Consider the following 12,644-nt stretch of genomic DNA (forward strand, 5'->3'; position numbering starts at 1 on the left):
GATTTATTTTATTTAGTTTTCTTTCTTTATTTTTATCTTGTAATGTATTGCATTGAACTGCTGCTAAGTTAACAAATTTCATAGTGCATGCCATTAGGAGTGTGAGGAGATGTAGCAAATCTATTCAAACTCTAATGAAATACAGTTTAGCTACTGGCTATGCAGCTGAATCGCAAGGGACTTCATAGATTACCCGATGAAGAATCTCAGAATCAAGGTTGACTGTTCATTCCCCACCATAGATGCTACCCGATTTGCTGAGTTCCTCTGGGTGGGGGGGGGGGGGAAGGGGGGGAGGGGGGAGGGGGAGGCAGTGTGTGTGTGTCTACTTCTTTATAGATATGAAAATTCCATTCAAATTTGTAGACGGGAGTTAACAACAAGTATACCACTTTGGATACTGTTGGGGGGAATGACCATAGAACCATAGAACACTACAGCACAGTACAGGCCCTTCAGCCCTCCATGTTGTGCCGACCCATATAATCCTTAAAAAAAAGCACTAAACCCACACTACCCCATAAACCTCTATATTTTTCTTTCATCCATATACCTGTCCAAGAGACTCTTAAATACCCCTAATGTTTTAGCCTCCACCACCATCCCTGACAAGTCATTCCAGGCACTCAGAACCCTCTGTGAAAAAAACAACAACATCAACAACAACTTACCCCTGACCTAACAGAGAAAGTCACAGTGCTCGGGTCTCTGGCACTGAGTCTGCCTCTGTGACTCATATGGGAAGGGAGAAGAAGAGGCATACTGAATTGATAGTGGATTTGTTAGTTAGAGGATTGGACACGAGGTTCTGTGACTGACAACGAGATTCCCAGATGGTGTGTTGCCTCGCAGGTACCAGGGTCAGGGATATCTTGGATAGAGTCCTTAGCGTTCTTAAGTGGGAGGGTGAACAGCCGGAAGTCGTGGTCCATGTCAGTACCAATGACATGGGTAGAATGAGTGACAAGGTTCTGCATAGGGAGCTCAGGGAGTTAGGTGCTAACTTGAAAGGCAGTACCTCTAGGGTTGTGATCTCACTTGCTAGTGAGGCTAGAACTAGGAAGATTATACAGTTTAATATGTGGCTAAGGAGTTGGTGTAGGAGGGAGGGCATAAGATTTTTGGATCATTGGTCTCTCTTCCAATGACCTGTACAAAAGGGATGGTTTGCATCTGACCTGGAGGGGAACTAATATCCTAGCAGGAAAGTTTGTTAATGGTGCACAGTGGGGTTTAAACTAGAGTTGCAGGGGGCTGGGAACCAGAGTGCCAGAACAGTTGGTGGAGAGGTTGTAGAGGCAGACTATTGGTAAGGCCTCAAATAAAGTTGGGAATCAAAAGGTTGAGCATGGTGCGACAAAGGCATGAGAGAGGAGTTGGTCAGAACTGATTGGAAAGAGCACTGGCAGGGATGACAGAGCAGCAATGGCTGGAATTTCTGGAAGCAATTCAGAAGGCACAGGATATATACATCCCAAAGGGTAAGAAGTATTCTAAAGAAGAGATGACACAGCCATGGCTAACAAGAAGTCAAAGCCAATATAAAAGCCAAAGAGAGGACATATAGTAGAGCACGGATTAGTGGGAAGTTAGAAGATTGGGAAGTTTTTAAAATTCATCAGAAGAGTTATTAAGAAGGTAAAGATGGAATACAAAAGTAAGCCAACCAATAATAATGTGTGGATGCCAAGTTTCTTCGGATACATAGTGTTAGGGAGAGGCGAGAGTGAATACGGGACCGCTGGAAAACAATGCAGGAAAGGTAGTAATAGGGGACTACAAAATACCAGATGAACGAGTGCAGAGGGGATTTACAAGGATGTTGCCTGGATTGGGGAGTATGCCTTATGAGAATAGGTTGAATGATTTCGGCGTTTTCTCCTTGGAGCGATGGAGGTTGACAGGTAACCTGATAGAGGTATATAAGGTGATGAGAGGCCATGATCGTGTGGATAGTCAGAGGCTTTTTCCCAGGGTTGAAATGGCTAACACAAGAGTGTACAGTTTTAAGGTGCTTGGAAACAGGTACAGACGAGATGTCGGGTTAAGTTTTTTTACGCAGGGAGTGTAATGGGCTTCCGGCGATGGTGGTGGAGGCAGATATGACAGGGTCTTTTAAGAGACTCCTGGATAGGTACATGGAACTCAGAAAAATAGAGGGTTATGAGTAACCCCAGGTAATTTCTGAAATAAGGACATGTTTGGCACAGCTTTATGGGCTGAAGGGCCTGTATTGTGCTGTAGGTTTTCTATGTTTCTATGAACTGAGTAAGTATTTTACATCGGTCTTCACATAGCAGTATGGTGGATGTCCCAGGTGTCGGGGTCATGAAGTTTGTCAAGTTACCATAACCAGAGAGAAGGTTCTTGGAAAACTGAAAGGACTGAAAGCACACAGACCAGATGATGTACACCACAGAGTTCTGAAAGAGATGGGTGAAGAGATTGTGGAGGTATTAGTAATGATCTTTCAAGAATCACTAGGGTCTGGAATAGTTTCGGAAGACTGGAAAATTGCAAATGTCACTCCTCTCCAAAAAGGGAGAGAGGCAGAAGAAAGGAAACTCTGGGCAATTACTCTGACCTCGGTGGTTTGGAAGAAGTTGGAGTTGATTGTTAAGGATGTGGTTTTGGGATTCTTGGAAGCACATGATAAAATAGGCTGCAGTCAACATAAGAACATAAATAGGAGCAAGAGTAGACCATCTGGCCCATTGCGCCTGCTCCGCCATTCAATAACATCAAGGCTGATCTGGCCATGGACTCATCTCCACCTACCTACTTTTCCCTACATAACCCTTAATTCCCCTGCTATGCAAAAAAAACATGGTTTCCTTAAGGGAAAATCTTTGGAATTCTTTGAAGAAGTAACAAGTAGGATAGACAAAAGAGAAACAGTTAATGTTGTGTACTTGGATTTTCATAAGGCCTTTGATAAGGTGCCACACATGAGGTTGCTGAACAAGCTATGAGCCCATGGTATTACAGGGAAGATTCTAGTATGGATAAAGGAGTGGCTGATTGGCAGGAGGCAAAGAATGGGAATAAAAGGAGCCTTTTCTGACAGGCTGCTGGTGACTGGAGGTGTTCCACAGAATCGTTAGGAATGATTCTTTTTACATTATATGTCAATGTTTTGGATGATGGTATTGATGGCTTTGTTGCAAAGTTTGCAGACGATATGAAGATGGATGGAAGGGCAAGTAGTTTTGAGGAAGTAGAGAGGCTATTGAAGGACTGTGACAGATTAGGAGCATAGGCAAAAATGGCAGATGGAATGCAGTGTCGGGAATTGTATGGTCATGCACTTTGGTAGAAGAAATTAAAGGGATGACTATTTTCTAAATGGAGAAAAAATACAAAAAACTGAGACGCAAATGGACTTAGGAGTCCTTGTCCAGGATTCATTAAAAGTTAATGTGCAGGTTGATCCTGTGGTAAGGAACACAGATGATAGCAATAATTTCAAGAGGACTAGAATATAAAAGTAAAGATGTAGTATTGTAACTTTATAAAGCACTGGTGAAGTGTCACTTAGAGTATTGTGAGCAGGTTTGGGCCCCTTAGAAAGGATGTGCTGAACCTGCGCAGGGTTCAAAGGAGGTTCACGAAAATGATTCCAGGATTGAATGACTTATATGAAGAGCATCTGATGGCGTGGGCCTGTATTCTCTAGAGTTCAGAAGAATGAGAGGTGACCTATTGAAACCTATCGAATAGTAAAAGGTCTCGACAGAGTGGAGGTGGAGAAGATGTTTCTTATGTTTGGAGAGTCCAAGACCAGAGGACACAGCCTCCGAATAGAGAACGGAAGTGAAAATTCTCTTTAACTAGAGAATGAAGAATTTGTGGAATTCTTTGCCACAGGCAGTTGTGGAGGCCAAGTATTTTTTTATATTTATATATATTTAAGGCAGAGGTTGATAAATTCTTGATTGGTCAGGGTATGAAGGGATACTGGGAGATGGTGGCTGAGGAGAAAATTGAATCAGCCATGATGAAATTGCAGAGCACATTTGATGGGCCAAATGGCCTAATTCTACTCCTGTATCTTATGGTCTTAACTGATGAGATTTCCCCTATTCAAATAATAAGAATACCAAGAGAAGCTTTTAGAGTTGTACTAATATAACCATTTGGAGAACACATTGAAATTGTATATACATATTATGACCACTTGCGGGCATAAAAAGAATAAATACCAAACCCCTTTTTACCGGGTGGCTCCAGAGATGTGGCTTGTTAGCCGCTCGCCAACAGCCATTGGACTCAACAGTGAGAAAACCACCATTCTCAGACTCTGTGTCAAGGATTGATATGCCTTAGATTTGGAGGATGGGATGTCTTGCCTACTTGAAGCCCGACCTGTGTGACTGCTGTTATTACTGCCCCATGCTTCACCTGTTGGCAAGAAATATTAGACCGTACACTGCATCCAATTATAAAGGAAATGTATTTAATAATGTTAACTTAACCAATCTGCTATTAAAGAAGAACGGGAAAAAAAGAAAAAGAGCAAAAGGGGCCCATCATAATTAAAACAGTCAAATGTGCACAGGTTGGAGCTTAAATCTTCCAAAAGTTGATGAATTCCAATGTAGTCATGGCACCATTTCCTATTCACCAATTACTGGTAGTTTTCCCTCTTAGACTCCAGTGAATCATGCATTCCCATTGGATTGAATCCCTCGGCTAGTTCTCTCAAGTTTCTTCTTTCTCCATCTCCCACTAAAATGACCTCGACTTACCTCGGTGTCCACTGCAAAATCTCTTCGCCCAGTGTACTCTAAAACCTTCTCCCAATTCCACCATCCTGATTGGATGGCACTATATTCCTAAGCATGCACATCATAACCCCTTTAACGGTAACCCATGCACTGCTTCTACAGGAAAACATTAAATGAAATACCCTACAACATTAGCAGTAAAATCTTAACCAGATTGTTACACATGCCTGTGAGAACTAATTAAAATACAATTTTAATTGTTAAGCTGCAAAGAAAATACAATTTGAAGTCTAATCAAAGAGTTAAATGGCTTGTTTAAAACCAAGTAAGGACCATGTAGGTAGACTGGAGAACAGATGCTGTGGGAAATGGATTGGGCATTTGAGGGAAATGAAGTTTGGGTAAATGTTGCAGGTAGTTTCTGATGAAATGATGACACTGGGGAGGAAATTTAAAGCTAGAAAACCCAACGTTACAGCCTTGGAATAGAGGGGCATCCATTTACAACAGAGATGAGGAATTTCTTTACCAGAGGGTGATGAAGGTGAAGTCATTGTGTATATTTAAAGTGGATGTTGATAGGTTCTTGATTATTCAGGATATCTAAGATTATGGATAGAAGGCAGGAGACTGGGGTTGAGAGTGGTAATAAATTAGCCATGTTGAATGGCAGAGCAAGTTTGATGGGCTGAATGGCCTAATTCTTTTCCTATGTCTTGTGGTGTAATGGAGCAAGGAGAGAGGTTCAGATTTAAACAGAAATGCAAATATGTAACAGTGGTTGTGATATTCTGTGGAAAATAAACCAGTGATGTCACAGGAACACATTGATTTAATCACAGAAGTTTGGCACAGACCATGCAGGATGGAAAATAAACATGCAGTGTCTCAGTAACACTTGCAGCACCAGCACTGAGAGAGGGCCAACCATCAGACTCGATGGAGAGCCACGCTGAGTCAAGAATAATGAGGGAGGATCCCACTGTTGGAGGGCACAAAGGGTCCCACCCAGAGTGGAGGATAATGAGGGAGGAGAGGGAGGGTCTGACTGTCGGAGTGGAGGATAATGGGTGTGAAGAGGGAGGGCCCAACTGTCAGAGTGGACAGAGAACTATACTCAAGAGTGGGGGATAATGAGGGAGGATCTCACTGTTGGAGGGCACAGTGAGCCACACTTGGTGGAGGATAATGGGGGAGGAGAGTGAGGGCACGCTTATTGGAGGGGACAGAGAGCCACACTTGGCAGAGGATAATGGAGTAGGGGTGAGAGGAGCCCAGAGTCAGAGGGCACAAAGAGCCACACTCAGATTGGGGAATAATGGAGGGAGGAGAGTGTGGTTGTCACCATCGGAGACAGAGAGCTACATTTGGAATGGAGGATATTAGGGGAGGGAGGGTAGTGAGCTAGTGACAGAGAGGACACTGTTGGAAGAGAGGATGAGGGAGGGCATTTTTATCATCTCTACCTATTTGAGCTTCTGATCCCTCATGCACTTCAACCCCAATGGTGAAAGCTTCTGCCTTGAAGTGACCTCCCCTGCACAAAATTCAAATTCAGTTTATTGTCATTCAACTGTACACCAAATACCACCAAATGAAACATTACTCCGGTCCAAGGTGCAAACACAGTATGCATAACTTGCACATACAACACAAAGTAGTATTACCACAAGTAAATTAACAAATAATAAAGTGTATTTATGGTACAAGTTAAAAAGTAAACAGTATAATGCTTCTGGCACCTTAAGAGTGATGAGACCTGGGTGGTGGCAGGCACGCTCTGTAGTCTTATATATGGGGTAAGAAGCTGCTTCCCATCTAAAATGTCCTTGTCCTAATATGCTACGGTATGACCTCCTGATGGTGGGGGGTCAAAGCTGTGCTGTCTCTCACTAAGTCCTGTAGTGGATCCTGAGTTGATCTCTCACAAAGCTGATCATCTCGTTTGTTAAAATTTAACAATCTCTCTTTAAGATGTTTCTCTTAATCATTTCTTTCTCCATTTTTTTTGGTAATAATTTTTTAATTCAGAGTGTGGATCAGTACTTGGAGCTATGATGTTGTGGCCATTACAGAGACTTGAATGGCTCAGGGGCAGGAATGGTTACTTAGAGTGCCAGACTTTAGATGTTTCAGAAAGGATGGAGATGGAGGCAAAAGAGGTGAGGGTGTGGCACTGCTGATCAGAGATAGTGTCACAGCTGCAGAAAAGGAAGAAGTCATGGAGGGATTGTCAACTGAGGCTCTGTGGGTGGAAGTTAAAAACAGGAAGGGGTCAATAAGTCTACTGCGTGTTTTTTATAGACCACCTAGTAGAAACAGGGACATTGAGGAGCAGATAGGTTCTGGAAAGGTATAATAATAACAGGGTTGTCGTGGTGGGAGATTTTAATTTCCCAAATATTAATTGGTAGCTTCCTAGAGCAAGGGGTTTAGATGAGGTGGAGTTTGTTAGGTGTGTCTGTAAGGTTTCCTGACTCAATATGTAAATAAGAGGAGAGGCTGTACTTGATCTGGTACTGGGAAATGAACCTGGTCAGGTGTCAGGTCTCTCAGTGGGAGAGCATTTTGGAGATAGTGATCACAATTCTATCTCATTTTACCATAGCATTGCAGAGGGATAGGAGCAGACAAGTTAGGAAAATGGAATTGGAGTTAATTGGAGTAAAGGGAAATATGAAGCTATCATGCAGGGACTTGGAAGCGTAAATTGGGAACAGATGTTCTGAGGGAAATGTACAGCAGAAATGTGGCAAATGTTCAGGGGATGTTTGCATGGGGTTCTGCATAGGTATGTTCCAATGAGACAGGGAAAGGATGGTAGGGTACAGGAACTGAATCCTAGTACCCTAATCTAGTCAAGAAGAAAATAAAAGTTTACAAAAGGTTCAAAAAAACTACGTAATGATAGAGATCTAGAAAATCATAAGGCTAGGAGGAAGGAACTTAAGAGTGAAATTAGGAGAGCCAGGAGGGGTCATGAGAAGGCCTTGGTGAGCAGGATTAAGGAAAACTCAAAGGCATTCAATAAATATGTGAAGCGCAAGAGAATAAGATGTGAGAGAGCAGGACCAATCAAGTGTGACAGTGGAAAAGTCTATATGGAATCGGAGGAGATAGCAGAGGTACTTAATGAATACTTTGCTTCAGTATTCACTACGGAAAAGGATCTTGGTGATTATAGGGATGACTTGCAGCAGATTGAAAAGCTTGAGCATATAGACATTAAGAAAGAGGATGTGCTGGAGCTTTTGGAAAACATCAAGTCGCATAACTCTCTGGGACTGAATGAGCTGTACCCCACGCTACTGTAGCAGGCGAGGAAGGAGATTGCTGAACCTCTGGCAATGATCTTTGCATCATCCATGGGTTCGGGAGAGGTTCTGGAGGATTGGAGGCTTGCAGATATTGTTCCCTTATTCAAGAAAGGGAGTAGAGATAGAAACATAGAAAACCTACAGCACAATACAGGCCCTTCAGCCCACAAAGTTGTGACAAACATGTCCCTACCATAGAAATTACTAGGGTAACCCATAGCATTCTATCTTTTCTAAGCATCATGTACCTATCCAAAAGTCTCTTAAAAGACCCTATCGTATCTGCCTCCACCACCATTGCCGGCAGCCCATTCCACGCACTCACCACTCTGCGTTTTTTAAAAAAAGCTTACCCCTGACATCTCCTCAGTACCTACTCCCAAGCACCTTAAACCTGTGCCCTCTTGTGGCAGCCGCTTCAGCCCTGGGAAAAAGCCTCTGACTATCCACATGATCAATGCCTCTCATCATCTTATACACCTCGATCAGGTCACCTCTCATCCTCAGTCACTCCAAGGAGAAAAGGCCAAGTTCACTCAACCTATTTTCATAAGGCATGCTCCCCAATCCAGGCAACATCCTTGTAAATCTCCTCTGCACCCTTTCTATGGTTTCCACATCCTTCCTGTAGTGAGGTGACCAGAACTGAGCACAGTACTCCAAGTGGGGTCTGACCGGGGTCCTTTATAACAAAGAATAATACAGCACAGTACAGCACATTAGGCCCACAATGTTGTGCCATCCCTTAAACCCTGCCTCTTCCCCCCCCCCCCCCTCCCATATAACCCTCCACCTTAAATGCCTCCATATACCTGTCCGGTAGTCTCTTAAATTTCACTAGTGTATCTGCCTCCACCACTGACTCAGGCAGTGCATTCCACGCACCAACCACACTCTGAGTAAAAAACCTTCCTCTAATATCCTCCTTGAACTTTCCTCCCCTCGCCTTAAAGCCATGTCCTCTTGTATTGAGCAGTGGTGCCCTGGCTGCAACATTACCTCTCGGCTCATAAATTCAATTCCATGATTGATGAAGACCAATACACCATATGCCTTCTTAACCACAGAGTCAACCTGCGTGGCTGTTTTGAGCGTCCTATGGACTCAGACCCCAAGATTCGTCTGATCCTCCTCACTGCCAAGTGTCTTACCATTAATACTATATTCTGTCATCATATTTGACCTACCAAAATGAACCACTTCACACTTATCTGGGTTGAACTCCATCTGCCACTTCTCAGCCCAGTTTTGAAGACTCCTGAGTCCCTCTGCCTTCTGATTTTTGAATTTTCTCCGCATTTAGTTAATAGTCTGCACTATTGTTCTTCTACCAAATGCATTTCACAACACTGTATTCTGTCTGCCACCTTTTTACCTATTCTTCAAATTGATCTCAGTCCTTCTGCAATCGCATTGCTTCCTCAGTACTACCTACCCTTCCATTTATCTTTGTATCATCTGCAAACTTTGCCACAAAGCCATCAATTCCATTATACAAATCAGTGACAAACAATGTGAGAAGTAGTAGTCCTAATACCAGTCCCTGAGGAACACGACTAGTCACTGGCAGCCTACCATAAAAGGCTCCCTTTATTCCCACTCGCTGTCTCCTGCCTGTCATTCATTCCTCTATCCATGCTTGTGTCTTTCCTGTAATTCCATAGGACTTTATTTTGTTAAGCCACGTCACGTGTGGCACCTTATCAGATGCCTTCTGAAAATCTAAGTAAATGACATCCACTGCCTCTCCTTTGTCCACCCACCTTGTTACTTCCTCGAAGAAATCTAACAGATTTGTGAGGCAAGATTTCCCTTTGTAGAAACCGTGCTGTCTTTGATTTATTACCCAAGTACTCTGAAACCTCATCCTTTATGGACTCCAAAACTTTCTCAGACACTGAAGTTAGACCAACTGGCATGTAATTTCCTCACTTTTGTCTTCTTCCCTTCTTAGAGTGTACTAACATTTGCAATTTTCCAGTCATCTGGGACCAAGCCAGGATCAAGTGATTCTTGGAAGATATGACCAATGGATCCGTTATCCCTTAAGCAACCTCTTTCAGGACTCTGGGATGTCGTCATTCTGGTCCAGGTGACTTAGTCACCTTAAGTCCTTTGAGTTTGCCTAGCACTGTTCCCTTTGTAATAGCAATGACACTCACTCCTGCTCCCTGATACTCACAGATCTTTGGCATATAGCTAGTGCCTCCCAAATTAAAGACTGAAGCAAAGTACTAATTAAATTCATCTGCCATTTCTTTGTCCTCCATTACTATTTCACCAGCATCATCTTCCAATGGTCCAATGTCAACTCTCACTGCCCTTTTATTCTTTATATAACTGAAAAAAACTTTTAGTATCCTGCTTTGTATTATTGGCTAGTTTGCCCCCATATTTCATCTTTACCCTTCTTATAGCTTTTTTTTAGCCTGAAACATCCAGTCTTGATGAAGTGTCTTGGCCTGAAGCATTGACTGGTTTATTCATTTATGTCGATGCTGCCCAGACCTGCTGAGTTCCTCCAGCATTTTCTGTGTGCTACTCTGGTTTGTCACCAATTTCTCATGGACAGGTCAAGGTGACAATAAATGCTGATCTTCCCCAGTGACCGCCAGATCTCAAAAATAAATAAAAATAAATAATGGTTGTAGGTTTGGGGCATGCAAGTACAAAATGATAGATAAAAGATAAAATGTGAGAAAAGATTCCAGATTGTTTAGCGTCATTTCCAGTGCATAACTGTGAAGGACATCAAAATAATTGTTATTCAGGATCTGTTGTAGCACAAAACAAGCAATAAGGTAAAGAACACTATTAATAAAAACACAATAAATATAAATCCCTAAGATAGCTTATATAAACAGATTTTATGTCCATAATGTGACACTAGGCACAGGAGTGTCTGTACATAAGGTCACTGACAGGAAACGATAAAATAGTGGTGCTTAGGGGTGTGGAGATATGGGTTGATCAGCCTTACAGCTTGGGCAAACTCTTTCAGGACTCTGGGATGTAGTCCATCTGGTCTAGGTGACTTTTTCACCTTGAGACCTTTCAGTTTGTGTTGTAATGTTTTTGAGTCTGGGGGTCTGGCATGGATGCTAGGTAGTCTCCTCCCTAATGGGAGTGGGACAGTCAATGAGCAGGGTGGGTGGGATCCTTCATGATGTTACTAGCCCTTTTTTGGCACCTTTATTGTATATACATCCTTGATGGTGGGGAGCTGTTGCTGATGATGCATTTGGGCAGTTTTGACTGTCCGTACTAGAGTCTGTCAAAAGTGAAATTAAGTGTGGAAAACAGTATTGTTATCAGCTATTGAAAAGAACTTGGATGGGGATTTTGTATAGAAAAGAGTTGGCAGGGTTAAGGGAATGAGCTGATGGAAATATTATGTAAGATTTGTTGTGGCCTGGTTTGTCTCCTTGCAGTACAGCAATGGCTCGGCTTTTTATTTTCCAGAGTTGTTATAAACTCAGAGCTCAGTGGTAAACAGTGCGTTTTCATTTCAGGTCACTTCTGGTGATATGCTGGAGACGTTCTGTGGCCGAGAGAGTACAGACACTGAAAAGATTCCAGGCCAAGACTCTGTTCTCTCCGCCGACAATACCATGACTCTCCAATTTAAGACAGATTTTTCCAATGAGGAGCGGTTCACTGGCTTCGAGGCACACTACGCTGCCATTGGTTAGTTGCTCTTGGTTTCCCTATCTTTACGAAAATCAACAAATGAAAGCCTTGTCTGTATCGAGCACAAGGAGTGTTAGTACCTGCTGTGCTGCAGTGATCAATGTAATTCAAGGGAAAGGAAGAATATGGTATAGACAAAGAGATATAAAGGTTCCAAGTACACTCCCTATGAGTTCTGTTACTTCAAACAAATTAATCTAGGCAATGAGACGTGATACTGTTTATCACTGGGGTATGGAACTACAGGGATCTGAATGGGACACCCAAATGGTATGTTGCCTCCCAGGTGCTGGGGTCAGATAGACTCCACAGCATTTTGGAGGGAGGGAGAGAATAACCAGATGTTGTGGTACGTATTTGTACCAAACACATAGGAAGGTAAAGCAAGGAGGTCCTGAACAGAGAATTTAGAGAGCTAGTCAGAAAGCTGAGAAACCTTCAAAATTGCTGCGAGTAGGATGAGCAATCTCTTTCAGGACTCTGGGATGTAGTCTATCTAGTTCAAGTGACCTATCCATAAGACCTTTAGGTTAGCCTAGCACTTTTTCCTTTGTAATATCAATGGCACTCACTCCCGCTCCCCAACACTCACAGACCTCTGGTGCCTTCCATAGTAAAGACTGAAGCAAAATACCCATTAGGTTCATCTGCCATTTCTTTGTCCCCCATTGCTAACTCGCCAGCATCATTTTCTAATGGTCCAATGTCAACTCTCAGCTCTCTTTTATTCTTTGTATAACTGAAAAAAAACTTACAGCATTCTGATTTATATTATCAGCTAGCTTGTCTTCATATTTCATCTTTTCCCTTCTTATAGCCTGTGTAGTTGCCTTTTTGGGAAGCTTTTAAAATCCAACAATCATCCAATTTCCCACTCAAGTTTGCTACCTTATATGCCCTTTCCTTGGCT

At 42.7% G+C, this 12,644-nt stretch overlaps 1 protein-coding gene across 13 annotated transcripts in view; it reads left to right on the forward strand.

Annotated features, from left to right (window-relative positions):
• Positions 1-12,644, forward strand: part of masp1 (MBL associated serine protease 1) — a 370,450-nt gene that overhangs the window by 10,173 nt on the left and 347,633 nt on the right. For all 13 annotated transcript variants that reach the window (XR_012098466.1, XR_012098465.1, XM_073041736.1 and 10 more), the window contains exon 3: positions 11,557-11,731. Coding sequence is in view for 11 of the 13 variants with exons in the window: in XM_073041736.1 (XP_072897837.1) it covers positions 11,557-11,731 (175 nt within the window). In the remaining 2 variants the exon portion in view is untranslated. The remainder of the gene's footprint in view (positions 1-11,556; positions 11,732-12,644) is intronic.

Source organism: Hemitrygon akajei, chromosome 3 (genome assembly GCF_048418815.1).
Source record: "Hemitrygon akajei chromosome 3, sHemAka1.3, whole genome shotgun sequence".
Taxonomy (NCBI): Eukaryota; Metazoa; Chordata; class Chondrichthyes; order Myliobatiformes; family Dasyatidae; genus Hemitrygon; species Hemitrygon akajei.